Consider the following 26,646-nt stretch of genomic DNA (forward strand, 5'->3'; position numbering starts at 1 on the left):
GCTGTTGTTCTCAGACATAGGTCCAGGTAGTTTGGAAAAGTGCCTTATTAATAAAGGATGGACTGTGGAAGAATGCAAAGTTGATGATAAAGAAGCGCTAATTAAAGCAACCAAGAAAGTGAATGGTGGAAAAGAAATCTATAGTTATTTGAAAACTGCAAAGGATGGTATTGTAATAAAGAAAGAAAGCTACCAGTTGATATCTAGCAGTTCAGATTTGAACACAAATAACTAAAGGATTATTCTTAACATATTCTAATAGCTATTATTTCGTTTTGCATCGTGGCTTCATGAACTTAAACGTTATTGGCAGGGAGCATTAAATTAATGGTGATAATTTTTGATAAGATTTTCCTAGTCTGTTTTCAGAATCATAAAGTATCCGTTGTTTCAAAGCTTTCCTACATACTTGTAACTATTCTAGCACATCTTTTTTAAGCTTTGAAGTTGATTGATGCTTAATTAGCCTTATAATTTTCAAAAAAAAATTGACAGTGTGGTGCCTCAATGAAACACCGGATATTGAAAATTACAGTGTATATTATCGCAAAGTTTACCACTTTGATAAATATAAGCGGCTGTTCAGTGATGGATACTTCAAAGATGCAGCTTGGTGAAGATGTTGCCAGTTATTCTAGCCAAGACAACCTTCAGAACATACCATTACCCAACACTTCAATTAGTGGATCCAAGCACATTTCTAATAGCGAATCTGTTTCTAGAATGGTAGATCATATTATAGAAACAGGTAGCCATTTACACATTCCGTTAGATGAATTGAATGCTATTGTGTTTGGAGATAAAGAATTCAACCAATCCAATGACGATACTAACACATTTTCGGAGCATGCCATGTGCTTGGATCTTGATTTAAACCGTGAAATTGATGCCTCCAATCATATTCTGCAAAATACAAGAAAAGACAATTCAAAAGTTGCTGATACAGTGCCAATGAGCAGTGCTATCATTGAGTCGCAAGGAGTTAATGAAAACAGCGTCAATGATACTGCAATGCAGGATGGTCATGAGGGGTTCTCGACACAAAGCAATTCTGAGATCGTTAGTAATGATGCAAATCATATCATTTCAGAATCCACTAGTTCAGCATGTAATCCGCCTCAGCCAAAGCGTAGCCGCATCGACCAAGCTACTACAATTAAATCTGGCACAGTTCAACCCATACAAATTCATCTAATAAACCCTAGTAATGCTAGCTTGCATAGCCAATCCATTCATAGCAACTTATTGCATTGCCCTCAAGTGCTATATCAAGTGGTACCTAATACGAGCATAATTAATAATTTTTATATACAAACCATCTCTCAAAATTGTGAACCATCAACACCTTACTGCCCAGCAACTGTATCTGGAAATAGTACTAAAAGTACAAAAAAGAGACTAAAAAATACCAACGACTGTGTACTTCCAGATTCCGCAAAACAGAATTATGTCAAACTAGATAAAATGCTTCGGAGGTGCTTCGCATTTTCTTCACCAATCAATGGCATCTACGATACAGATGGAACGATTAATGGTAAAAGATATGCGAAGCTGTGTCATAGAGCTGAAATTTTTAATGACAAAAAGTTTCAGGCAGCTTATGATATGGCCATGAACAGAGGACAGCCATCAAAACCCAATGATAATAGTGGACAAGCAAAAATGCCAGATTATGCTGCTCAAGGTCAATCTCTGTATGTTTTAACCATGGATCATTTCTGGTCAAAAATGAGACACAATTATACATCTATTAATACTAAGATTAATCTATGGAGTTGTTTTAACAGACTCTTTATTGCCAAAAAAATTAGCCGAAATTCAGAACATGCGCCAAATAACATGCTTTTTATATATTTTTATATAAGTACTCTTTTACCTAAATGTGCTTCACGTATAATGGAGTATATCAATTTTAAGATCAACCAGGACCTATCGCCTCATTCACATGGACATGGCAATAATATTAGTTATACTTCTATGCATAACGAACAAGCTTTAATCAATCAAGATGGCCCTGGATTGTTAGAAGCACGTTTATATTTTAAAACAAATACAGCTATAAAAGAATGTCTAGATTTGGATGTTTTTAAAACATTCAAGCACGCATTCTTAATTTTAACTTCTGAAAAGTCAAAAAAGATTATTTTGGATAAAGTAGGTGAAATATACGGCGAAGGTAAATACGCAGAGTACTACAAAACATGCTACCATTGTATTTGTTGTGTCATAAAACATGATCAATTCATGGAAATGGTGAGGAAATCATATTCAAATATTAGCAGGGAAGCTAGCAATGAAAGATTTCTAGCCATTCTTGAAAAGCTCAAAAGGAATATATTTGAGATGCACAAAGACATTTTTGAATTATTTAGACGATACGTTGTGCCATATTTAGATGATGAAACAGATGAAAGTACCAAAAACCAATTGCTAAATGAACTGAAAGCTTTATACATAGAAAGTGGCTGCTCAATAACTTTAAAGATGTCTTCCATTACATCTCTCATTAAGAATCTGTTGACTGAGTGGTTCAAGTTGATTGATAAGTGCAACATTCCAGGTACTAATGGCTTTAAATATAATGTCTTTGTTAACATTCAAAGTATTTTTACGGCGTATCAGTCCATCCATATTTTAATATTAATATTAATTGGTAAGTACCAATGGATTACTTGTCGTATTAAAATATACACAGTTTTTAAGTTCATTGTACTTTCACAGTTTGATCCCGAGAGGATTGAGCTCTTTTTTAACGAATTTGAGCGGAAACCGAAGAAATTAGAACAAGAAAAGACAGCGGCTAACCAAAACAGTCTCAATTGATTTGTCTTATTGTGTCACTATTTATCAGACATTTTATCAAATCCTATGAATAAACTGTGTTTGTCGAAATATACTCATAGTCTTATACTGTTACATTCTACATCTCTGTTTATGGAAAAGAAATAGGAATAAATAAACCCAGTCTTATAATCAACAACTGTATCATTAATATGTAGCTTCTTATTAAATTCTTAAACTGGTTTTAATACAACAACTAGACCTGCATGTTTTAACAGCTAATGTTCAAACCTTTCGACATTTATCTCATTGTGTATAACTTACTTTTACTAGTAAGCACGGTCTCTTAACGTCCTTTTCTTTTATTTTCTTGCAAAAATTTACCCCGATGCCAATTCGTATGTTTGAGAGTTATGGTCACGAAAAAGCCCTTCAGAAGCTTCCAATAAGCACACTCGAAAACGCCATTCTTGCTATCGATGGTTTTTGGTATATCAAGAAATATCTTTCCATTTCTAACGAGGAGCAATTTTTAAATGTTTCACTCACAATAGACATGCTCCTTAAAAACGTTATAGAGCTAAATAGAAAGACATCAGTTCTCTGGATATGGGATGGAATAGAGTTTAGACAACCAGTCTCCATTGATTTAGGATCGTTCTGTAGAGATACCTCCGATAAAATAATATTTTCTAGGTTTAATAAGAGATTCTATGATCAGGAATTGTATGTTAGTGTCGTAACTGAAAAGCTTAGAAAACATGGAATTTCAGTCATGAGAGCCCCGTATTCGGCAGCTGCTCAATGCGCATATTTTATGAGAGGGCATGTAAAATAAACGTTTTTAGAAGAACGATGCACTCCTATTTGCTGATTGTAGCAAGCTTGTTGTTGAGATAGACTTTGAAAATCTAACAATTGATGTTATTGATAGAGAAGTGCTATTTCGAGAATGTAACTTGACCTTGGAGAGCTTTAGAAGACTTGCATTGCTTAGTGGATGTGAATATTGCTCTACCTATCCACTATTTGCCAGCGACTTTGATCCTATAAAGGTTATTGAGCTTTTGAAGAAGAACACGCTAGCTAATGACTCCTCCAAGGACTATGAAATGTCATATGAAAGTAAGTATTTCAGTGAGTATAGACAGGGGTTTTGCATTATTGAGAATCGCCTCGTTATGTGCCTTGATGGCACTATTCAGCCGATTGAACCAACCGTTTCGTCAGAAACTATTGAGGATGCCTTTGGTAGAAGGCTCTCGAACAAAATCTACCAGCAAATTTTTAAATGCAATATTGGGGCCAAATCGTTAAGTAACATTATGTTTGGCAGAAACAAATCATATACAATGAACCAGCTGATTGAACTATTTAAGGCCATTTTAGAGTCTCCAAGGAGTATTGATATTCCAAAGGTATCAACACTTTCTGAATTTTTCGTAAAAAAACTTCAATATGAGGTTGTATGGCATCCGTTAATTAATAGAACCGTCCAAGTTCTTTTCCATGTGTTTTTAAATGGTGATTTTAAGCCCGAGTTTTTATTAAAATTTTTGAATTCAGGATATCTGGGAAATAGACCATCACGTCCCGGAAACACAACACCAAACGAAAGGCTTTTATATCTTTCAACAAGATATTCACCGGATAGCTTGGAGCATTTTTGCATGTTTTTAGAAAACCATCTGCTGTTTGGAGACATAACTAATCTGATGAAGATTAATTATAGCCTTGAAAATGATGCTAGTTTTGATTTTTCACTTTCAAATTTTACAATGAGCCTTGAAAAGATTGTGCTGAGGCAATTTCTTTCTCAAAATGTTTCACATTCCAGTAAATTAGAGGAATTTTTGCAGTTGTTAGAGGATTAAAATTAAATAGTACAGTGCTTATACTATCTAGATAACTGCTAACTTGTTATTTTAAATGATGAAGAGCCGTCTCCAATATTACGCTTTTAAGCAGCTTAAATATGGAAGTTATTATACTTTCTTGCTTATATGCTCATATATTACTCGTTTGTATAGAATGAACTTGGTTATAGAGTTAAAGACATTTTGGATGGTGGAAAATATTTATATTTTTCTGAGGCTATAACGAGGTTATTGAGGATGGCGGCTGTTCAGAATCTTCATTGTTATTGAGTTTAGCATATTTACTTGAGTGTAATTTTTATACCCCAAAATAAAGAAGATGGACAGTCTAAGTCTTCTAAAAAGACTATTGACCAAAATTTTTAAAAATGAAAAAATATCAATGTTTGAGACACAGGAGTTGCTGAAAGACGACATGGAGTCAAATATGGGATTAGAGATTGAAAGCAGTATGCTTTTTAATGATTTAAATAGGGAAGATGCTGTGTATTTAACCATGCCATTTATAAGCGGACTACTCAATAGCGATATGCATAAGTTGGCAAAGTATGTTGAAGGCATCATTCAACTTGATGTTTTTGAGACTAAAGATAGTGGCAATTTTGAGCTTTCTGAAATGGAAACGCCTGGCATGAAATACTCTGTGACTTCAGATGCATACTGTTTTAATCCTCAAAGGGTTTATACTGATATTCTATCGGGAAAATTGGCCAGAAATGACAAAATTCACATACATAACAGAATTATGAACTTTAGATTTGATCACATTGATTGGGAAGATAAGGATTTCTTGAAGGAGATGATGAAGTTTTGCTTTTACAAGGCTTTATTATTAATTAGGACACTGATCAATGAGGATAGCATACACAAATTATCAGACAATCCTCCAGAGGAGAACGCAACCCCAACACAGATATATAAATTGATGCCATGTGGACATCTTAATCCTATTGAGTTAAAGCGCAGGGATCTGTTAAAAAGGAGGCTTGATCCAACACAGACCTTGGATGAGTACGTTGAAAGTTTATTAAAGCTTCAGTCAAAAATTAGTACAAGAAGCAACGATAGAAGCCTAGACAATGATAAACATTTTGAAGAAGGCAGCGAGGTTCAAAAATTAAGGCAAAGCGAGGATTTCGATGATTTTAGAAGAAACTTTCGCGGAAATACAAAGAATATTGGTTAGAGGAATGACTTTAAGGCATTGAAGCATCAAATAATGATGAAAGATATGCTAGATAAATAGACAGGTCACTAATATTGAACGATAAAGCTGTCTTATTGCAATATAAAAACATACGAGGTTTTGGCTGTCGCTGGTTGTATCTAAAACTATGATTTAAAACGTATTTTTGGATACCGTTCATATCTCATAAGATCAAATTAACCAGAAGCTAGTTGTGCTTGCAAGCAATACACTCTACGTAACATATTTAATAACTTACTATTTAGTAAATTTAATTTTCATACAGGTTTTATTTATTGTTTTCACGCAAATAAAATTTGTTCTTTTATTTTATTTTGCCCATGAAGTCTTACGATGAGCTTTTGGAAGCGGGAGAACTCTTTGCTGATGAAGATGACAAGAAACGTATTCTTTCCCTTCCTGAACTTCAGCGTGAAAAGATCCTTCATGACAGATTCAAGAAAATAAACGATAGCCAACTTAGCTGTGTTTTAAAAGAATTAGACCGTCAAGACATACCAAAAGAGCCAAGACATACACCAAAATTTGAAGAATGCGATTTTATACTTCCCCGAGACATGATCATAAACAATATATTTAAGCCCTTTATAGGAATCCTGAAAGGATGCTTTGTAAGAGCCATGATTAATAAAAAGTATGTTATTTGTAAAATAATGGCTACAAGAAGTATTGAGCCTTATAAGCTTCTTTCAAAGACTAGCCAAATGTGCACTGTTGGATTTGATGTTGACAATGGAAAAAAAATTGTTGAGGGTCTGCAGGCAAATGTTATTAGTTCTTCGGCGATGACAGTGGAGGAATTTGAAAATTTTCTCAGTGATTTTTCAATAGAATCATTTGATGATCTAAAGAAGAAGTATAAGAAGGTTCAGCACGAATTTTCAAGAAGCTTGACTGACGTGGAAGTTAATAAAACAATTGAAAATAAACTAAGAGACAACCCTAAGAAACAGACAAATACCGAAAAGAAGATTGGGATAATAGCAAAGCGAGATGATGCCATGCAAAGCAAAGACAAGGAGAAAGCAATGTTCTATCAAAAACAACTGGAGAAGATTGAGGACGAAGAACGAGAGGAGAGAAAGAGAAAGATGCAAGAGGATAGTGAAAAAAGAAGAAAAGCAAGGATTTAAAAAGTTGGATGGTTTGTCAGGCTTCTTTTTATTATACCTATTTTAGCATAGGTTTATCATCATTATATACTTTGTTAAGATGTAGTATTAATAGACCATTGATTAAGAATAAATAGAGTCTTTAGCACTGTTTAAAAGGCGTTTCAAAAGCTTTACTGAACTTAACTATCACGAAATGTTGTGTTTTCTGCATTACTGTACTTTGCTTCGGAGTCTTTAGGATCTACCTGTCTTGGTGCAGGTTTTTGTTGGGGCTTAAAAGACTCACACCAACATGCGTCTGAGACTTTGAATGCAGCAATTCTAAGCACAGATAACAGGTATACGTCTATCATAACTAAAATAGTAGGTAGATCTAAAACATGAAAAAATAAAAGCCTGGAAAATAGTTTAATCAGTTAGAGTCCTCGTCGTTACAACATTTGTCTTCTCCACATTCATCGCATTTATCAGAGCCTGATCCTTCTCCAGAACCAGTGCTAGAACTTTCAGAACATTCAGTCAATGTGTCGCTTTCGCTATCATTGGTGACATCGGAAGTTGATGAGTTAGTCAAAGTATCGTCATCAGAAGAAGTTGTTTCAAAAGAATCAGACATTGGCTCACTATCGGTTGTCTCGTCACTTGACGAAGATTCCCGTCGCCTGTTAGATCTTCTTCCGGTCATCGGTGTTGTTTTCTTCTGAACACTCATTGCGCTAGAGGAGGTCTAAAATTTTTAGTTAAAAATTTTTGCCACAAACAAAGTTAGAAGAATAAAGGAGTTACTTTGTGTAAACTCAGTATTCTTTTCTCAGTTTATCACTTAAGATATGTTCTCAAAAGATTTTTAAGTCAGTTAACTAAACAGTTGAATGGGCATAGAAAACAAGACTTAATCTTTGATATGTGTGCTTTAATGCTAGAGATGTACTAAAATGCAAGGATTCTCAGATATTTTAGTATTGTTTATTTTCATATCTAAAATACCAAGTGCGCCAGCATTCTCAGTATTTATTAGAAGCAGGCATAGCCTTAAGACTATTGTTTGGCCTCATGGCTATTTGTGAATCGCTTTTCAGCTTATTAAAGTTTCATTGACTACCCGTTTTTGCATTAGATAGAGATCCAAATTTCAGGTCCCAAATGTATAGACTAACAAATAGAAGACTAGTCCAGTAAAGAAAGTTTGTATTGACGATTTCACTGCATTTAAAATTCATGTATAGATATTCAAAGACAAGAGCTATTGCAAAATAAAGATTGAGAAACTTGCTTTTCAAAATGAACGGAAGATAGCTAATAAAAGAAGACCCATTCTTATACACTGGAATAAGTCGAGGATCCTTATCTGAAAGAAAATTGCCATAGATCAGATTTAAAGTGTAGCTAAGACCTGAGTACTGCTCTACCATACACATAAGGAGGTACCAAAATCCGCTAAGACTTGGAAAATGACAGTAATTAAGACCATTTAGATAGACCGTTGAAAGAGAATTGAGTAGACTTACGGATCTCCCACGGATAAGATTTGTGCCTAACAGTATATTTAAATGGAAAAGGTTTGAAAACTTGCTGGGAAGCTTGAGAAGATAAAAAGGCTCATAGAAACACAAAAAGGGATACAGTTCCTGAATTTTGAAGTGGATTATAAAATTCTCAAGGCTTGAAAGATCATTTGGGAACAGGGAGCTGAGAAGGAAGTAGTCAAAAGACCGCACTTTCAAGGAAAAAAGAAGATCTGCGAGGGAACAAAGTATGTTAAAAAGGCAAGTATTGAATTCATTGATCTTAAAGTCTCTAAGAAGCAAGATCTCTTTTGAATGGTCCTTTATAAATATCTTTGAGGGAATATCTACAATTCTACAACAGAAAATAAGAAAGTATTTGAGAGGCTTTGACCATCTTCCCAGCATTTGAGGGTGTCAATAAGGATTTATTTAAACTTGCTAATAAAACAAAGAACCAATCCAGCATCAATACCTTTATTCACCATTAGTCCTTTTAGCTTTTACTCTCAGCTGCTTGATATTAGCAGATTAAAGCAATTTTAATATACTCATTTGGCAAAATAATTGTGAAACTTTCTTAAGCTTGGCATCTTCTCGTTTTTTCTTACATGCATCTCTGTTGTTTTACCCCATGTCTGATGTTGGGAGCTTCTATGGTGGATCCATTCTGGCAATGGCTGGGGATGGATGTGTAAGCATTGTCAGTGACTATAGATTGGGAAATGGACCCATAACCACGTCTAAATCTTTCAGAAGAGTCTTCAAAATCACAGATAGAATTGTTTTGGGCTTACCCTTCTTTATTCCTGATGCTCAATATCTGCTAAAGAAGATAGAAAAGCACGTTTCCTTATTTAAACTGATGGAAGGAAGAGATATTGAGCCAAAAGAATGTGCAAACCTAGCGTCAGCAATACTTTATTCTCACAGGAGATCTCCGCTCTACACCACATCTGTCATTGCCGGCATTGATTCCGAAAACAAGCCTTATGTATGTGATATGGATTCACTTGGATGTAAGACAGAGCCTGGAAACTTTGTTGCCGAAGGAACAGCCTCGACAAATTTGATAGGACTCTGTGAAGCGCTTTATAGAGAAGACATGGACGAGGAGGATCTTTTTACCACAAGCATTCAGGCATTTCTAAATGCAGTAGATCGTAATGCTTTGAGTGGGTGGGGTGCTGAATGCATTATTTTATCTCCTGGGAAGTGCGTCGTCAGGTCTGTAAAAGGAAGGTGTGATTAAAACTTGAATTTTTGCCACAAGTTGTGCTTTTAATATATTTACTATATTATTGTAGTATAGCTTCAAGGAAAACAGTGCATGGTGGGTTCTACTTCCTGCAAAACATGTGGGAGTTGTATGTATTCCTTGCCAAAACTACCCATGAGCTTTTGCTTAAATAGCAATTTTCTAGAGTTCTTTGTTTATAATTTTCCTATATAAAACTCGAGTTTGTATTTTTAAAAAATTTACCCTAATGACTGCAGATCTCAAAAGATACAAATCTAGAAACTTTTTCTTCCACTCATATTTGATATTTCTCTACATGCTGGGTCTTCTTTTTATTTTCAAGCAAACACACAAGGCAATGACAATTGTACTGTCATTTGCCTTTGGCTTGTCTTTTCTTGCGACATACTGGAGCACAAAAATACTCATTTTTGAATGTTTTAATAGCTCTGAAGATGGAGATTACATACTCTTTGAAAACAGATTAAATAAAGTTGCAAGAGAGAGAAATGGTGTTGAGTCATTCTTCTCAAATAGGAAAAAGTACATCATTCGGAAGAACAAAGCTATCAGTTTGAGTCCTGTGACTGAGCTAGACTTCAAAGATCTGAGAAGCGGAATAAAGATAGAAAATTACGACTATTTTGCCCCAAACGAATTTAAGGTTCCACGCCCTAACTTCTTTACGATGTTCAAGGAGCAGTGTGTTACTCCACTATTCTGTTTTCAGATATTCAGCTCATTGCTTATGTGCTTTGATGAACACGTAATGAACAGTCTTTTTTCAACTGCCATGATCATTTTTGTTGAAGCCTCTTTTGTATTGAGCAGAGTAACAACTATGAAAATTTTTAGAAAACTAGAACATAAAACCTGTGATACTAAAAGAATCAGCAGGGGCAACGGAACCAAGATTGCCAATGAAGTTGTCAATTCTTCCGTACTCAAGCCTGGAGACAAGATACTAATTGACTCTATTGTTTATGTCCCTTGCGATCTTGTCATCATAGAGGGATCATGTGCAGTTAATGAGGCTATGCTATCCGGAGAGTCCATTCCTCTTTTTAAAGAGGAGATCATTGGATCTAATTCAGTGTTAAATATCAAGGAGCACAGAAGACACATTTTATTTGCCGGTACCAAGCTTGAAAAGATTTACTCCCCACTGACCTGTGTTGTACTTAGAACATCGTTTGACACCGAACAGGGCATTTTGCTCAACAAAATGCTACAATCCGAGGATATAAAATATGATCCTGAAGCTCTTAGATTTATTCTTCTTTTAAGCCTTATTTCAATTATCAACTGTCTTTTTACTTTTGTTTACAGTAAAAAGACTGGATATCCATTATTTTTAGATATTATCATTCTATTTACCAACACGATACCGTTTGAATTACCAATGGAAATGGGAATGTCTGTCCAGTCTGCAGTTAAAAATTTGATGTCTAAGAAAATATACTGTCTTGAGCCATTCAGAATAACATTAGCGGGCAAAGTAGATGTTTGTTGCTTTGATAAGACAGGCACCCTGACAGATTCAAGATTAGAAGTAAAGAAGATTGAGTTTAGAAATGAAAATACGAACAGAGTTCTTTCCTGCTGCCATAATTTAATAGTGGTTGATGGTGAAGTAAAAGGCGATCCCCTTGAAATTGCCATATGCAACTATGAATTTGAGAAAATACCATTTAAAGTTCATCAGCAATTCGCCTTCAGTTCCGAACTAAAACGACAATGCGTAGTAGCTGAGCTAGAGGGAGACAAAAAGAAGCTGTTCTTCTGTATGAAAGGAGCGCCAGAAGAAGTTCAGAAGTACCTTGCAGATGTTCCGAAGGAGTATGAAAGATACAAAGAATTTGCATCTCAAGGATTTAGAGTTCTTTCCTTGGCCTGTCGCTACTTTAATATTAATGATATGAAACTGTCTAACGAACGGTTGCTCGATAGGTCCTACTTAGAAAGAGATATGGAGTTTTGTGGTTTCATCTTGCTAGGAAGTTCTCTCAAGAAGTACTCTAGGGAAATGTGTAAGATTTTGAAAGATTCAGGATTGAAAGTATTGATGATTACAGGAGACAATCTTCTTACTGCCATGAATGTTGCAGAGCAATTGAATATTCAAGGAGAAGGCGTAGAGGGAAAAGATATCGAAAAAGCACTTGAATCTGATAAATTTGTCCGCTATGCAGTATTTGGTAGGGCTGAGCCAAAACATAAGGAACTTATTATCAAGAAATACCAATCTCTTGGATTTCATACTATGATGGTAGGTGATGGCACAAATGACGTGGGAGCTTTAAAGGCTGCCGATGTAGGGGTAGCTATGCTAGAGCCACAGGAGGTTGTTATTCCAAGGGCTGAGAAACCGCTTACATTACTTGAGCAAGTAAAGGCAGAGTCGGCTACGTTAGAATCTATCAAACCAGGCGATGCATCAATAGCAGCCCCTTTGACGGTCAAAAGTGACTCATTGAAATCAATAGTTGAAATAATCCAGCAGGGTAGAAGTAGTTTAGTTACGACAATTCAAATGTACAAGATCTTAGCCATCAATTCAATCATCAGTGCATTCTTTTACATGTTTGTTGATGTGCTTGGAGTTAAGTTTTCAGATCCTCAGATGATTTCAATCGGCGTGCTTTCATCAATAGGATTCACAGCAATTACTCAGCCAAAAGCGTTAGATTTTATTTCTAAACAACGCCCAATCACCTCAATTTTCAGTCCATACATGTTCTTTTCAATTTTATCTCAATCTATTGTCCAAGTATCTTCACTCTATTTAGTTTACAAGAATATTTCCCTACCGAAGCCTGTAGTAACATTCGAGCCCTCGGTTATGAATACCGTTCTTTTTATTATATCGAGTATCCAAACAGTCTCTACTTTAGTTTGCAATTACATTGGAAGACCATTCAGAGAGGATCTTGTTGAAAATAAGATGCTGGGACTCAGTCTTCTTGGAATTATTGGCTTTATTGGAAATATTTTCTTGAACTTCCATCCAGATTTGAATAACCTGATCAGTGTAGTCAATATTGATCAGCATTCTACATTTGTTATTGGACTGTGCGTTTCTATTGTTGTTCTCTCGTATGCTTGTGAAAGATCTGCCTTTAGATTTTTTATGATTAAATGAAATATTACACGAATGTTTCGTACTTTTAAAATATCTATTATTGAAAGAAATACATAAGTGCAGCTCCATAGCAGCATTTGACTGTTACAAAATGCGTGTGTAGCATCAGCGATGATACTTGAATATTAGCCGTACAAAAGCAGTATTACATTTTGAAATTTATTAAGGCAGCAATGTATCGTCCTCACTATTATGAGCATCAATTAAGCTCCCAACATGCTCAAATTCACTACTTTCAATTACACCACCTTTAACTCTGAATAGTGGCATGTTGCTGACATTATTATTTGCTCCTGCCAGATACTCACTCGACTGTTCTTCCAACTTGATTTCCCTCGTCTTTGGCTTCTTTTCAGATCTAAACACAGGCAAAAATATTCGCGCTATATTCATCTTGTTTAATTTTAGAACTCTAATAAAATCAGTGAAAAACTCAATGATGAAACTTTGCATAGATGGGACATGATCAAACATACTTCTAAAGAGAATGAGATACGATGGTTTATAAAAAAATTGATGGTTGACTATCGGATAAACGTGCTGCAGCAGTTTCAGTATCCTATATCTTTCGCACAGATCATTTGAAATAGTAAGGCCATTGCCGAGACTACTTTTATTTTCACTAAAATCATTTTCAAATTCACTAAAGTCTTCCAATATGCCCTTTGATCTTCCTTTTGTATCCACATCTATGTTTTGTGGTGTACAAAACAGCCCGTTATTACAGCTGTCGCCAAAGATGTCATTTGTACAAAGATTGCTATCAAACGAATGAGAATGCTCTTCTATCTTTGTTTTCTTGACAGGAATAACTTCTTTCTTTTCAATATTGGAGGGTGAGTTGTTTGCAGTTGATTTGCTCTGAGTACATTCAGATCCACAAAGATACTCAAGATTTTGAATAATTTTCCTAATCCGATTTTCAGTAAAAGGCTTAGAACTAAGAAGATAGTCTTGAAAATAGTATAAAACAATGCATGCATCCCTGGTTGTTTTTGAATTATCAACTGCTTTTATAATTGAGTTTAAATGCGATTTTTCAGGCACAGCCCCTGCCTCCAAGCATCGTCTGTAAAATTTAACGACTTTTGGATCTTTGCCTTCAAGAATCAACAAATCTAGCTCATCACTCATGTAAACGATCCTTTTAAATAGCATGATGTCAGCTGTGTCCTTGAACGATAAATCCGCAAAATCCTTTAGATTTGTGCATTGATCATAAATTTGCTTATATATCCCACTTTTAAAATTCTCAACCGGCTTGATTGAGTAGAATATATCTTTTGCTCTAAAAAATACCTCTGGCTCGAAGTACTTCCTTCTTACTTCATATAACCCGTCTTGTTGCCAAGGAGCCCGAGATCTTTCAATCTGTTGAACTTCTGAATACGAAATATTAACGAAGATGGAGTTAAACAATTGCGCAGTTTCGACACAAATGCATACGTTTGCAAGCTCAAAAAAGAGAAGCTCATTCAGAAGCGTAACCACATTTCTGTTAATTTCAATAAGCTTTCTGATAAAAATCATAATTAATCTGGTTATTTCATTAACTGTAAAGTTCGCATTGGGCGCGCCAAATCCAAGCATCTCTTGAAAGGAACTATCATCCTCAAGTTTGCCATTACTACTGTCCTCGTCAAAAACCATTATGTCCCCAGATCCTAAGTTTTGGTTCTTCATAGTTTTATCACTAAAAGTCACTATGCTATTCTGACGCATATTAATAATACTGTTTTTCTTATATATTTTTGATCCACCCATTGCAAAATATAATTTTTCGGTTATAAAAAATAGAAATTTCTTTGTGAAATACAAACCAGGTGCCTTGTTTGTGATGCTGACAATCTTTGTGATTACCCTCAGAGACATTTTGAAATGCATAGCTCTCAAAAAGTATAAAATTTCATTTTCAAGAAAGTTCCATTCGTAAAGATTCTTGCTCAACTCCGGGATTTCCGATATTATATTTTCTATTTGGCTGAGATGAGAAATTGATTGAGGGGTAAGTTTTTTGTTCTTTATTAGTGAGTGCTTCAAGATATACAAGTCGTCTATAATGCCATGAGTTGGATTGTCTTCTGAAACACTTGCTATGTCGTTCCCACCTCCAATATGGCTCTCTTCACTAAGTTGGTTTTCTTCAGCATTCCTTCGAGACATTTTGGAGTACTAAAAATTTTCAGCCAAAGCATTTAAAAATGTTTTAACCAGAGACATTTTAGCTATGAATTGGAAGATGAGGCCACATTTATGTACAAATGAAGTCATTATTTGCTATCTGTCCTAAGAGTGGGCAATGCACAGCATCTCAGATCAGTTAATATATCAAAATGGCGATCTTAAGAAATACGTATAAGTGACATGAATATATTTACTTATAAGCCCTGTCTGTTGAGTATAAATGCTGCAATAATCGCATTTGTCTGTATTTTTTCACTACATCCAACAGTAAGCCTTTGTTCAACTTCGCCAAGTAGCTTTAATATTTCCATTTTTTTGTTCAAACTTGAATTTACCAGCAGCTTTGATATTTTAGTAACTAAATTCGTACTGTCAACATCATGCTTTTCTATCTTTTCTTTACATCTTTTAAAATCATCTTTTGTTAAAGAATCAAAAATATCAACGAATACTTCGTCGCTTTTCATTCCAAAAAACTCAAGCACGTTTTCTATGCTCAAAGCTCCATATGATCCCTTAATACCCTGAATGTCGTTCATCACCTTCCTCATGTCACCATCACTAAACTGATTTAGTATTTCTATTCCCTCGTCATCGAAGGGGATGTCCTCTTTCAGACAAACCTCCTTTATTCTTGAGCTTCCATTCACTGGCGAAAACCTGAATTTTGTGCATCTGCTCACTATGGGCTCAATAATCTTTTTGTAATAGTTACATATAAAACAAAATCTCGTATTTTTACTAGTTTCAATTATCCTTCTGATTGCTGCTTGGGCATCTCTGCTCATACTGTCAGCCTCATCAAGAACAATAATCTTAGGGCCTAGTAGCTTAATACCTGCAAATTCTTTTATCTGGGTCCTAACTGTATCAATTCCCCTATGGTCGCTAGCATTCAGTTCTAGAATGTTCTGATGAGCAAGTTCTCTGGTCAATGCCTTGATTGCCGTGGTCTTTCCAGTTCCTGGTGGTCCATAAAACAGCATATTTGGGAGGTCCTCAGTGTTAAAAGATTTGAGACATTCAATAACCTCGTCATTTCCACGGATTTCATCGAGTGTTTTCGGCCGGTATTTCTCAGTGAATGGTAAGGACATCGGATAAGAAGAAAAAAATTTTATTATAAAATAGGTGGTATACCTTTGTTGAAGGGAATAATCCGCAGTTTACCAAATGTAGTTTTCTATACATTTACAACAGCTGATCCTATATGAATGAAAGTTGTAGGCCACTTGATCGACAGGACATTATTAAAATATACTACATAGTATATAGGAAATATTCTAATATGATGCAAAAGCACACTCTATTTACCCACCAACATCTAACTACTGGACTCCATATTGAAACACAGTAAATTTTGAAACGTTACATGTTTTAAAATATAGCAAGGAATGTCAGGTAAAATATGAGTCAACCGACAAACAAGGATGTAGTAAGATATACTCTGCAATCATTTATTGGGAAAACGAGAAGGGATTTTGAAATGGATGACAGGCAGCGAGAGGCCATTCAAAGACTCTGTCAGCTGAAGGATGAGAAATTCGAAGAGCTTTGTGAAGATATAGCTAATGAAATACACAGAAGATCTGGAATGAAATACAACAAAAATAGCAAGATTCAAGACAAGTTCATGAAGCTTTCGGACCATAAATTCAAAAATCTGGTGATAGACACATTGACGGTATTTTATTTGAAGAATCCTGAATATAAGATGGAGGAGATGCCTGAGTTTCTTGAAAACATGAAAATTCTCATAGATCAGTTGAAGGTAGACTCTGAAAAGGCTATGTTTTTGGCAAAGCTTGAAAAGCTTAACTTTTACAATAAACTGAAGGAGTTTTTGGAATATACTAGAAAACAAGGCACGGATGAAAAGATTGTCTCGCATGTAATGAATGCTGTTGATGGTAAAATATCCAACGATGCTTCTAATTTTTGTGAGATACTTTCGTTTCCTAACATTTTTCTTGAAAAACTAAATGAGACAAAAATTTTCAAGGAATCAGATTTTCAAAAGTTTGAAGATCACAGAAATAAGATTCTTTCAACACTTTCCAACGACTCGATCAGCTTTAGAGAAAAATCAAAAACAATAAAACAGGAGTTGAGAGAAATAATGTCCTTGGTAATTGAAAAATCCACAATACCTGCATTGAAGATCGAGTGTTTCGATGATGAAATCATGGAAATAATAGGTCTTTTGGATCTACTCAGAACTAATATTGAGAGCAGCGGTAGACTTGACTTAAACCAAATAGGAGCTACCTTCTCCGACATAATTGACAGAATTATTGAAAAGGCTCGATTTAAGGTTGATAAAGAGTTTATATCCGAGATTAAAATCCAAAAAATATCTCTTGAATCTCTGGGCGATCTGCCATCAAAAATTGAATCATTTCAATTGATTATTGACGTGGTCTGTGATGTGAGAAAATTTTTTCAAAAAATTGAGATGAAATAAATTGTGATATTTTCAGTGATAGTGTGATTAATTTAAGAGAAAGCAGGAAAGCCTGCGAAAATGTAAGTAAGCCAAGTAGTAGTTCAGGTTTATTTGGCCAATGAAGCAGCCCATCAGTTTCAACGATAGGCCAGCTTCTATAAAAATCTGTAAAATTGACACAAAGCTATTGCAGCCAGATGAGTCCAACAACATTAATGCTTGAGTAAATGCTATGTTTAGTACCTCAGATTCTCTTCTGACAGTTATAATATAAAGATTATTTCATGGCAAGTACATGTGTCAAAAATAATATAGTTTGTTTTACGTCTAAAGTCTATCTGAATTTGATATGCCATCATGTTAAATTGCTAGATAGCCACTAAATTTTCTGGCTGGTATGATCATATTTTTGAATTACACCAGATGACAACTAATCATTTAAAATTTGTCTTAGCTTGCACATCCAAATACACCACCTATACTCGTAATTTGCTTGTATAAACATGGCCATATTGCTTGTAAATTACTTGGTAAATAATTTTAAGTGACTTGTTTCCATTTCTGTTTTGATACTAGATTTCTAGAAATAAAAAAATAAAATAAAAACGGATATATTTTTAATTATAGTTTCTAAATGGCTTCAATTCCTATTAAACTTTCATATTTCCTCGGTTTGCTCCTAAAAATTTTTATATCAAAATTCTTTCTTTAAAAAATCTAAATTTGAGATCCATATGCAAGAAAAACGAAGTAGTGATGATCAAAGAGACGGCAGCAATTCAAAAACTAACAGTAGCGAAATGGCAACCCGACAAAATACCATTAAAAAATTCAGATAGCAACCAAGATGTGGCTGCTGTTTATCGGCTAGCAACAAATATTCAGAAGGAATACTATCCATCAGAGACTCAGATTTATGGATATAATAACGAATACCAAAACAAGGAATATTCAAAGTATTATCTACAAGACGAAGTATTCTTTTCGGATCCGAAGTACATGCAGCCAATCTATTATCCAGACTCGTCCACAGAAATTAAAAGTACAAAAGATTTGAGAAAAAAGGCTAAACAAAGGGTATGCTCCAACTGTCAAACAACGTCTACGCCTTCTTGGAGAAGAAGTGGAAATGGAAAGACGCTCCTGTGCAATGCATGTGGACTCTACCAGAAGCTTCATAATAGGCCCAGGCCATTTAGTGTAAATTCAGAAGGCAGAACAAAAGCTCTAAAGGGTGCAACAGAAAAAACGTTGTGCGTTTCATGCAACAATGTTTTTCCAGCCACCGGGATAAAGAATTCTCCAAGCGGTGCACTGTGTCAGGAGTGTAACGTGTATTATAAAAATGGTGCTTTGGAAGGATGTGAAACGTCTGTACAAAATTTTTATAAATACCCGCCCGTATATGGATCTCATCATCCACCATACATGGATAATTACTATGACTATATGAACCAATACAGTTATTCTGTTGATCCGTACAGTGCTGAGATATATGCCAATCAGTACTACTACCCTCCTATAGGCTATGAACTAGAGCAGCAATATCCTAAGTATTATTCAGGCTACCTACATGGCATGTATGGCAATGAAGCCTTTAGAGATCCAACCGAGAGGGCTTTCAAGTCTATCCAAAAATCTAATGCGCCATACAAGACAGCAGCTAAGAAGTCAAATGGTGAAATAAAGCCTCCAGAAACTACTAACAATGAATAAACATCAACCATCCTTAAAGACATTATGCTTTTGCATTGAAAGGATATTTTGTATATGCTTTGTTTTATCCACATAGCCAGCCTTGCTGACTGTATAGGCTTATATGTAGCACTTGATACTTAGCTATTGTACTTTAAAATTCAATATCAATCAACACTAATAACTACTGGTTATATCTAGACTTTAAGATGGATCAGCATAAATTTCCTATCTCACCGTCTGATTTTGGCACTTGCAATTGTGCAAGGATATTTTTATAGCTAAAGTCTAGGCATGGTCTAGGTCGTTTTATTCAGTGGTAAGTAATATAATTGTCTTAAAAATATTCTTTTCGGCTAAGGAAACCCGAAAACAGCAAAAATTCACCTACCGATGATATTCACAAAATAAGATGCATTAACTTTCATGACTATAATAGTGACTGCTTCACACTTTTCTTGTATACATGGGAGGGTAGATTTTTTTCAAATTTAAAATGTTAAAATTTTTACAAAAAAATGATAAATTTAAATGAAAGAAAAGGGACAAATCATATATGTAAAGCGCGCTGTTTTGTTACCGACCATGACCTTTAAATTTATTTACTAGGGATTTCTTGCCCTTCTTTAGCTTCAAAGTTTTCCTTTGAATAGTGCTTTTTGTCTAAAAGTAGAAAAGTTCGAGTCAAAAATCAACTGTTTAAACCACAATGCATTATCTAAAGATTGATGGTCAACATGGTTTCTTTTTAAATGTAACTATTTTACAGTTATAAAGTAGTGGGTTCTCACAAATAAGTTGTTAAAGTGGGCCTTTAAATAGTATTCCCATGTTAATTTTAAAAATTAAACGGTAAACTAGCATTAGCTTGCTAATATATATAAGGTTTGATAGTTAACACACAAAGCAACTGATTGTACAGTTCATTCATTTTTAAAAAATATATCACTGTAAAGCTCTTGTTCGCCTGGCACGTTTTCAAAATCAATTTCATTTGCACACTGTGTGACCGTTAAATATGCGTCTTCCTTGATGCTCTTCAATTCCTGCTCAGGGACTTTACCTTTAAGTTCATTCTCAAGATTTAGTAGACAGTCTAATCCAGCCTCTCTTTCCGAAACATCTTTGGTTATGTAATACTTGGATAAATCTAAAGTGCTATGCCCACACTTTCTGAATGTATCGACCTGAACAATAATTGGGCCGCATTTCATTGAGTATCCTTTTGAAAACTCAAGAACGCCTTTCAAATTAGATATTTTTGTATCCCTTACCCTAATACCAGGTATTCCATATCCTCTTTTAAAGAAACAGTCATCAACAGTGACATTTTCCAGCGGTGTGTACATTCCATACCGGTTATTTTCAACTATAAAAACAATAGGCAAATTGTAAACTTTTGCCATGTTGTATGTCTCATAAACCTGGCCCTGGTTGGTAGCACCATCGCCAAATATACAAAAACATACATTGTCTGTCTTTGCATTGAGAAAACTCTCCTTGGATTTAGCAACAAAATCATTGTCCTCATTAGTCACTGTCTTATTCATGGCCATGTACTTTAAGGCAAATGCCACTCCAGCACCCAAAGGGACCTGAGCTCCCACAATTCCATGCCCTCCAAAGAATCTGTCTCCATATAGATGCATAGACCCACCCTTTCCTCTGCAGTTACCCTCACCTGTCCCAAGATTTTCACAAATGATCTCTTTCAGATTCACGCCTGCTGCATATGCTGCTCCATGACATCTATAAGATGTTATTAGACAGTCATGGTCAATTATGTCCTTTAGGACCGCATACAGTCCTTCTTGCCCTATGGTTAAGTGGCAGAATCCCCTTATATTTGATTTCTTGTATTGTTGTTCAAGATACTCTTCTACATACCTGATGATAAGCATATCTTTGTACAGTTGGATCATATTATCCTGTTGCAGAGTTAGCCTAGGAGAGAAGCTGTCCAGATTGAATGCCTCAATATCTGACACCAGTTTATATTCCATCCCATTTTGGCTATTTTTCATGGGTCTGATCCTTGTTTTTAAAGAATAGATTGACTTCAATCAACAATAAAAACAATACGATATAACTATGGATCAGCATATCGGTTTGTATGAAAATTTGAACTAAACACTAACAACTTTAATGCATGTTTGTTTAACAGACATGTAGGCTTCGAAATACATTGATCATCCATCCCTTTTCGTTGTTTTCTTTTGCTGCACTACTCTGTACTCATTTTCAAACTTTTCAACAATACGCTTGTTTATCTCCTTTGTGATTTTTTGTGAATTATTTCCCGGATTGGCTAGGATTTTCTTGTATTTTGTTGGTTTCGACTGCACTTTTGATTTTTTTAATTGGTTTTTGAGCCATAGTCTGGGTGGGCAAATAAAAATTTATAACCGCACAGCATCCAGTAATGCTAGGATTTATTGATAGGTGGTTGATACAATAAACAGTGTCCTGTATGAATATAAATGGGTTTAATGCCACACCTGTAGTGCTATAGTTTTCAAAACGGGATTGCTCTCATTTAGAATCTCGATGGAATCTTTAGAATAGCCGGAAGCGTCTTTTTATACTCATTAATTTCATTTTTTAGCAATTCTGATAAATTTTCAGCAATAAATATCAACCCAACATCGTTTTTGTTTATAAGAGTGTAGAATGCTTCTTTTAGTCTTTCAATATCACAATCATGCTCAAAAGTATACACCGTGCCATCCTTTTTATTCAAACCTGCAATTTCAAATCCTTGGGCGGCTTTTTCACTTCCGATCAGTGCAATTTTCATATTCATCAATCAATATTGACAAAATCAAAAAATACTATGAAAAATAAACAATATGAAACAGATGGCTAACCAAACTATATATGCACCCTATGATTCCAAAACGGACTTCGGCATCAAATTATTTGCTATTTTCTAACAAAATAATGAAAAAGGAATATTCAAGACCTAGCAGCCAATTCTATATCAATCCACAGCATAGCTAAAAGTGGGATTTTACGTTCTTTTATATCTATATTTTCTATGCATTTTTCTAAAAATTTTTACTATCCCTTCATGGGATACTTCGAAGGTATTGTTCCTAAATACTTAATACTCTACTCAGTCATAAAGATCCTTGTTGATCTGAATGACTTCAGAAAGGGCATCTTTAAGGACTTTGATAGAAAGTTTTACTATCTTGAAATAGCTAAGTTTTTTGTAATAGCCTCAAGAATCATGGGAATGAAGTATATTAGGAGAAGAGCACAGTTCAATCTTACAATCATGTCTGTTTTTCTCGAGACTGCGCTGTTTTTTTATCAAAGTAGATATTTTAGCCGCTTTAGGCTATATTTGGAAGCTGTATTTGGCTGCACAAGCTTTATTTTCCTTATATTCTTCCATCCAAGCTACTGTAAAAGGAATGCAAATAAAAACAAGGATACAAATAAAGACAAGGTGTGCGACAAATGCACAGATAAAGGTGTGAAGGAGGGTATTCAAAATAAAGAAAAGAGTGAATAAACGTTGCATTCCAAAGATTGTAAATATTTAAAATAAGATGGGTTTTAGTAAAATATATAAATAGTGGTTCAAGACTCTAACCCAAGGTTGTAAAGCATTAGAGTTTAATTTGGTTTAAATATGGCGCCCCTTAATCTATATCAAGCCAGAAAACATTTAATCCAAGAAGCAGATACCGATTCTGGACTACTTTAACGACAAGCTCTTTTCTACTTTACTAACAATACAGCCAGTCAATGTTTCGTATTAGCAAAATTTAATTTTAGCCATTTACAATCTTTGATATGTGTTTTCCTATCTCATTGATACAGTCGTACTTTTTCAAATTACAAATTACTTCAACCTGCTTATTTTTTATGCAATTACATTCTTTCATTAGAATATTTTTCAGAAACTCGTTGTAAAGATGTATTTCTGTGTTCGATTGATTCACAAATACAAACAGATGTGTCTGTGTTTCGAATATTCGTATCACAGTTTCTATTCCATTGAATTTCTCTACAAAATCTACGTAAGCAACTTTGGTTTGCATATTTCAGGGGAAACTGCGGCTTAAAACGCCGAAGATAAAAGGGGTGGACAAATAGAAAATTAGCAAAAGTTAAGTGCTTCAATGCAATGTTGATAAACGAGAACCTGCCTATTTTCAAAATACCTGTATCGTACTGTGTGAAAACAATCCGATCGATAGACAGTATTCAAAAAGTATAGTATACTATACTAACTGTGTGTAATTCAAAAGCAAGACGCATAATAAAAATAAACAAACATCTATATTTGTAAATGAAATTCTGTCCAAGATTGGCTTCTTCTGCAACCGCAAGCTGTATAGATTGTATTTATTTCATCTTATCAAATACAAAAAACCGTGAAAATTTTTAGGCATGGCTCGAAAAGCAACACGAAAACACAAAAAAGGACATAGCAAGAAACAATATGCAAAGAGAGTTTTACAAATTAGGGGAATGCGACCATTGGATCAGATTCAAGAGAGCATTTCGAGGGGTAAGCTAATCGAAGGAGTTGAGGAGCTTCCAGCCGGAGGAAACTATTCTTGCTTGAAGTGCGATGTATATTTTAGAGATCAAAATACATTAGAACAGCATTTTAAGACCAAGGCTCACAAGAAAAGAATCAAAGAATTTGGTATCAAGCAGCACACTTCAAAAGATGCGGAAATGGCAGCTGGACTATTTTGAGATGTGCATATTTAATCAAAAGCCATGCTTAACAAGGTGTTTAATTAAACTGCTCACAGACGACTACAAGTACTTAAAGCCAAAGCATATATCACGAGTTTATTACAGATATGATTCATGCTAACTTGCAAGACAGTCTGATTTCATTTAAAGAACATAAACCTTAGCTAATTATACATTTAATCATGTATAATTGATTCTATTTCAGTTACTAGCATCTGATATTCTCTTTCGCACTCTTCGTTCTCATATTCTAAGAGCTTCAGATTGGCCTTCAGCTCAGCAACTTCATTTTGCATTTTCACAATGCCTTGATCACACTCGCATATTTCCTTTTCAATAAATTTTACAAGCTCCTCCTTTTTATCAACAATGTTGGATTCAAGAATCTCTTCGATATATTCTCCGTTTTTTATGTCTTTATAGCTCATTCGGCCATCTTTTATATCCTTATCAAGATTGTTGAGCTTATAATCCAGATTTGTTTGTCTTATTTTTGCCTTAAACACTTCTGTAAATCTTGCCTTTATATCTTGGAACAGCTTGCCTACATCTTCTGGAGACATCTGCATTGTAGTTTCACTAAAGAACGAGTCTCTGAATGTTGGCGACAGTATTAGAGACTTCACAGCTTGCTCCTCCTTCATTATTTCCTGGACCGCTCTTTTGAAAATTTCTTTTAGCTTTGAAAGCCTGGCACCATCATGCTGCATGGGTATCGAAAACAAATGAGCTAAAGAAATGTTAAAGTGTCTGTAGGATATTTTTTGTGATGGCAGTGTAGTATTAATGCAGTTTGTGTCCCTATATAACTTTTGCCTCCTATTGACTCCTAATGAGTTAACTTCGTTTGGATTTCCCCCTAATGGGTGTTGTAAAAAGTATATTCACCACAGTTTCGGGTCTTTATAACAACATAAATCCAATAACTCTGAGTGGTGTAAATGACATCATCGTCATCAAAGGAGAAGACGGAGAGCTGAAATGTAGTCCCTTTCAGCTTAGGTTTTCAAAGCTTAAGTTTACTACAGCAAGAAACCAGGTGCACATCATTGTAAATGGAAAACTCACGGAAATCGATATGACAATCACTAGTCAAGGTGATCTGTTTTTTGAACAGGAGATCGTAAAGGATGAATGCGAATATGAGAAGGTTATGGATTATCTGCAGTCACCCGAAGTTCAAATCTTGTCAATACTTCAAGATTCATTAGATTTTGTAAAAAAATTAAGCAGCGAAGAACAGAGTTTTTTAAATAGATGCAGAGAAAAGAATCTAAGACTAAGGATGTTCTCAAAAAATTTCATGAAGCATGAAGATGGCAGTGTATACAATAACCTTCTCAAACAGTATGCTAGGTTCAGTAATTTGTTATGTTCTCCAGAAAATTACGAATACTTGTTGAAAAATTACAAAAGACTTTTACAAATAATGGAGAATATCATAAACAAGAACACGCAAATTCCAAAAATCAGCTTTTCGGTATGCTTAAATGCTAAAATTGAAAAATCATTTGAGAGTGTGTTTGACAGCTTTCTTGTCAAGGACATTGAAAATCCTGAAAACACAGCTGTAAAGCTTGAGAGTGAATCAGGACACGTGTTCTTCATTTCGTTTACAGCATTTTCAAGAATGTATTTTGAGATATTGCTAAGTAAAAATAGAAAGCATCGTCTTGTAGAATTTCTGGAGAAGGAATACAACAAATCTGTTGGATGGAGCTTTTTTAAGTCTAAGAAGACCCTAAAAAGAGATGTGTGCTTCTCACTGACGCTGAATTCTGATGAACTCAAGTCTTTAAATCTAAATCCTGGGAAAAATGAAGTGGTGTTTAAGATTAGCGGCATTAATAAACAGCTGGATGCCAGCATTTATTTCTGGAATGCAAATGACAAGATTATTGTTTCGGATGTGGATGGCACCATCACTAAGAGCGATGTAAGAGGTCATTTGTATAATTTAATGGGAAGAGACTGGACACACTCTGGAATTGCACCATTATACTCCAAAATTGTGAAAAATGGCTATAGAATTATTTACTTAACATCAAGACCATTAGGCCAGTCGTTTTCAACTAAAAGCTATTTGAAGCAAGTGTCACAGGACGATTGTACCCTGCCTGATGGCCCGGTAATACACAACCCAGAAGGAGTGCTAGAAGCCATATATAAAGAGGTTATTCTTAAAAGGCCCGAAGAGTTCAAGATTGCCTGTTTGAAGCAGATCAAAAGTTTGTTCAACGGAAGGAATCCGTTTATCGCTGGATTTGGCAATAGGATTACTGATGTAGTGACATATAAAACCATGGATATACCTGAAAATAAAATATATACCGTAAATGCATTGGGCCACATCCAGGCAGAGTATTCAAAGGCAACTGTTGGAACATATCACACAATCAATGAGTTTATTGATTCAATATTCCCACCGATTAACATGTCTGATAGAACATTCTTAGACCACAGCTATAGTAATTTTAAATGGTGGAAAGCTATGTAGACGTTATTTGAAACATTTTGTACTGTAGTATTTGTATTTTATATCTGTATAAGTGAAGAGACCATACTGGTCTTCTGGGAGTATTTTTATTTCAGCCTCTTTTTGGACTGGGCCATTAAAATTTGCGCGGTTTCAATTAAGATCAACTACAGGTAAAATTTTAGGGCTGGTGAACAGGCGCATTGCAGAATCGTACATTAAAAAGACAGTGCCTATATACATAATCCGGCAAATT

The 26,646-nt window shown here is 34.9% G+C and overlaps 18 protein-coding genes across 18 annotated transcripts; 12 read left to right on the forward strand and 6 right to left on the reverse strand.

Annotated features, from left to right (window-relative positions):
• Positions 1-507: 507 nt before the first annotated feature.
• VICG_00708 (uncharacterized protein) lies at positions 508-2,823 on the forward strand (the record flags this gene model as incomplete). Its single annotated transcript, XM_007604097.1, has 1 exon — positions 508-2,823. One exon carries the CDS (start codon positions 508-510, stop codon positions 2,821-2,823), a length of 2,316 nt encoding a protein of 771 aa, XP_007604159.1.
• Positions 2,824-3,181: 358 nt separating this feature from the next.
• On the forward strand, positions 3,182-3,619 carry VICG_00709 (uncharacterized protein; the record flags this gene model as incomplete). Its single annotated transcript, XM_007604098.1, has 1 exon — positions 3,182-3,619. The coding sequence occupies one exon, from the start codon at positions 3,182-3,184 to the stop codon at positions 3,617-3,619; it is 438 nt and encodes a 145-aa protein (XP_007604160.1).
• A 121-nt stretch (positions 3,620-3,740) lies between these two features.
• Positions 3,741-4,655, forward strand: VICG_00710 (uncharacterized protein; the record flags this gene model as incomplete). The annotated part of the gene is made up of 1 exon (XM_007604099.1): positions 3,741-4,655. The coding sequence occupies one exon, from the start codon at positions 3,741-3,743 to the stop codon at positions 4,653-4,655; it is 915 nt and encodes a 304-aa protein (XP_007604161.1).
• Positions 4,656-4,977: 322 nt separating this feature from the next.
• On the forward strand, positions 4,978-5,844 carry VICG_00711 (uncharacterized protein; the record flags this gene model as incomplete). The annotated part of the gene is made up of 1 exon (XM_007604100.1): positions 4,978-5,844. One exon carries the CDS (start codon positions 4,978-4,980, stop codon positions 5,842-5,844), a length of 867 nt encoding a protein of 288 aa, XP_007604162.1.
• A 341-nt stretch (positions 5,845-6,185) lies between these two features.
• On the forward strand, positions 6,186-6,998 carry VICG_00712 (uncharacterized protein; the record flags this gene model as incomplete). Its single annotated transcript, XM_007604101.1, has 1 exon — positions 6,186-6,998. The coding sequence occupies one exon, from the start codon at positions 6,186-6,188 to the stop codon at positions 6,996-6,998; it is 813 nt and encodes a 270-aa protein (XP_007604163.1).
• A 1,073-nt stretch (positions 6,999-8,071) lies between these two features.
• On the reverse strand, positions 8,072-8,893 carry VICG_00713 (uncharacterized protein; the record flags this gene model as incomplete). The annotated part of the gene is made up of 1 exon (XM_007604102.1): positions 8,072-8,893. The coding sequence occupies one exon, from the start codon at positions 8,891-8,893 to the stop codon at positions 8,072-8,074; it is 822 nt and encodes a 273-aa protein (XP_007604164.1).
• Positions 8,894-9,119: 226 nt separating this feature from the next.
• Positions 9,120-9,737, forward strand: VICG_00714 (uncharacterized protein; the record flags this gene model as incomplete). Its single annotated transcript, XM_007604103.1, has 1 exon — positions 9,120-9,737. The coding sequence occupies one exon, from the start codon at positions 9,120-9,122 to the stop codon at positions 9,735-9,737; it is 618 nt and encodes a 205-aa protein (XP_007604165.1).
• Positions 9,738-9,972: 235 nt separating this feature from the next.
• VICG_00715 (HAD ATPase, P-type, family IC) lies at positions 9,973-12,867 on the forward strand (the record flags this gene model as incomplete). Its single annotated transcript, XM_007604104.1, has 1 exon — positions 9,973-12,867. One exon carries the CDS (start codon positions 9,973-9,975, stop codon positions 12,865-12,867), a length of 2,895 nt encoding a protein of 964 aa, XP_007604166.1.
• Positions 12,868-13,029: 162 nt separating this feature from the next.
• Positions 13,030-15,030, reverse strand: VICG_00716 (uncharacterized protein; the record flags this gene model as incomplete). The annotated part of the gene is made up of 1 exon (XM_007604105.1): positions 13,030-15,030. One exon carries the CDS (start codon positions 15,028-15,030, stop codon positions 13,030-13,032), a length of 2,001 nt encoding a protein of 666 aa, XP_007604167.1.
• A 215-nt stretch (positions 15,031-15,245) lies between these two features.
• Positions 15,246-16,148, reverse strand: VICG_00717 (uncharacterized protein; the record flags this gene model as incomplete). The annotated part of the gene is made up of 1 exon (XM_007604106.1): positions 15,246-16,148. One exon carries the CDS (start codon positions 16,146-16,148, stop codon positions 15,246-15,248), a length of 903 nt encoding a protein of 300 aa, XP_007604168.1.
• Positions 16,149-16,459: 311 nt separating this feature from the next.
• On the forward strand, positions 16,460-17,515 carry VICG_00718 (uncharacterized protein; the record flags this gene model as incomplete). The annotated part of the gene is made up of 1 exon (XM_007604107.1): positions 16,460-17,515. The coding sequence occupies one exon, from the start codon at positions 16,460-16,462 to the stop codon at positions 17,513-17,515; it is 1,056 nt and encodes a 351-aa protein (XP_007604169.1).
• A 705-nt stretch (positions 17,516-18,220) lies between these two features.
• VICG_00719 (uncharacterized protein) lies at positions 18,221-19,213 on the forward strand (the record flags this gene model as incomplete). The annotated part of the gene is made up of 1 exon (XM_007604108.1): positions 18,221-19,213. The coding sequence occupies one exon, from the start codon at positions 18,221-18,223 to the stop codon at positions 19,211-19,213; it is 993 nt and encodes a 330-aa protein (XP_007604170.1).
• Positions 19,214-20,115: 902 nt separating this feature from the next.
• On the reverse strand, positions 20,116-21,216 carry VICG_00720 (uncharacterized protein; the record flags this gene model as incomplete). Its single annotated transcript, XM_007604109.1, has 1 exon — positions 20,116-21,216. The coding sequence occupies one exon, from the start codon at positions 21,214-21,216 to the stop codon at positions 20,116-20,118; it is 1,101 nt and encodes a 366-aa protein (XP_007604171.1).
• Positions 21,217-21,728: 512 nt separating this feature from the next.
• On the reverse strand, positions 21,729-21,995 carry VICG_00721 (uncharacterized protein; the record flags this gene model as incomplete). The annotated part of the gene is made up of 1 exon (XM_007604110.1): positions 21,729-21,995. One exon carries the CDS (start codon positions 21,993-21,995, stop codon positions 21,729-21,731), a length of 267 nt encoding a protein of 88 aa, XP_007604172.1.
• Positions 21,996-22,262: 267 nt separating this feature from the next.
• Positions 22,263-22,712, forward strand: VICG_00722 (uncharacterized protein; the record flags this gene model as incomplete). Its single annotated transcript, XM_007604111.1, has 1 exon — positions 22,263-22,712. The coding sequence occupies one exon, from the start codon at positions 22,263-22,265 to the stop codon at positions 22,710-22,712; it is 450 nt and encodes a 149-aa protein (XP_007604173.1).
• An 884-nt stretch (positions 22,713-23,596) lies between these two features.
• VICG_00723 (uncharacterized protein) lies at positions 23,597-23,911 on the forward strand (the record flags this gene model as incomplete). Its single annotated transcript, XM_007604112.1, has 1 exon — positions 23,597-23,911. The coding sequence occupies one exon, from the start codon at positions 23,597-23,599 to the stop codon at positions 23,909-23,911; it is 315 nt and encodes a 104-aa protein (XP_007604174.1).
• A 179-nt stretch (positions 23,912-24,090) lies between these two features.
• VICG_00724 (uncharacterized protein) lies at positions 24,091-24,624 on the reverse strand (the record flags this gene model as incomplete). The annotated part of the gene is made up of 1 exon (XM_007604113.1): positions 24,091-24,624. The coding sequence occupies one exon, from the start codon at positions 24,622-24,624 to the stop codon at positions 24,091-24,093; it is 534 nt and encodes a 177-aa protein (XP_007604175.1).
• A 152-nt stretch (positions 24,625-24,776) lies between these two features.
• On the forward strand, positions 24,777-26,411 carry VICG_00725 (uncharacterized protein; the record flags this gene model as incomplete). Its single annotated transcript, XM_007604114.1, has 1 exon — positions 24,777-26,411. The coding sequence occupies one exon, from the start codon at positions 24,777-24,779 to the stop codon at positions 26,409-26,411; it is 1,635 nt and encodes a 544-aa protein (XP_007604176.1).
• Between the last annotated feature and the right edge of the window lie 235 nt (positions 26,412-26,646).

This window comes from Vittaforma corneae (assembly GCF_000231115.1).
Source record: "Vittaforma corneae ATCC 50505 unplaced genomic scaffold supercont1.4, whole genome shotgun sequence".
Lineage (NCBI taxonomy): Eukaryota > Fungi > Microsporidia > Nosematidae > Vittaforma > Vittaforma corneae.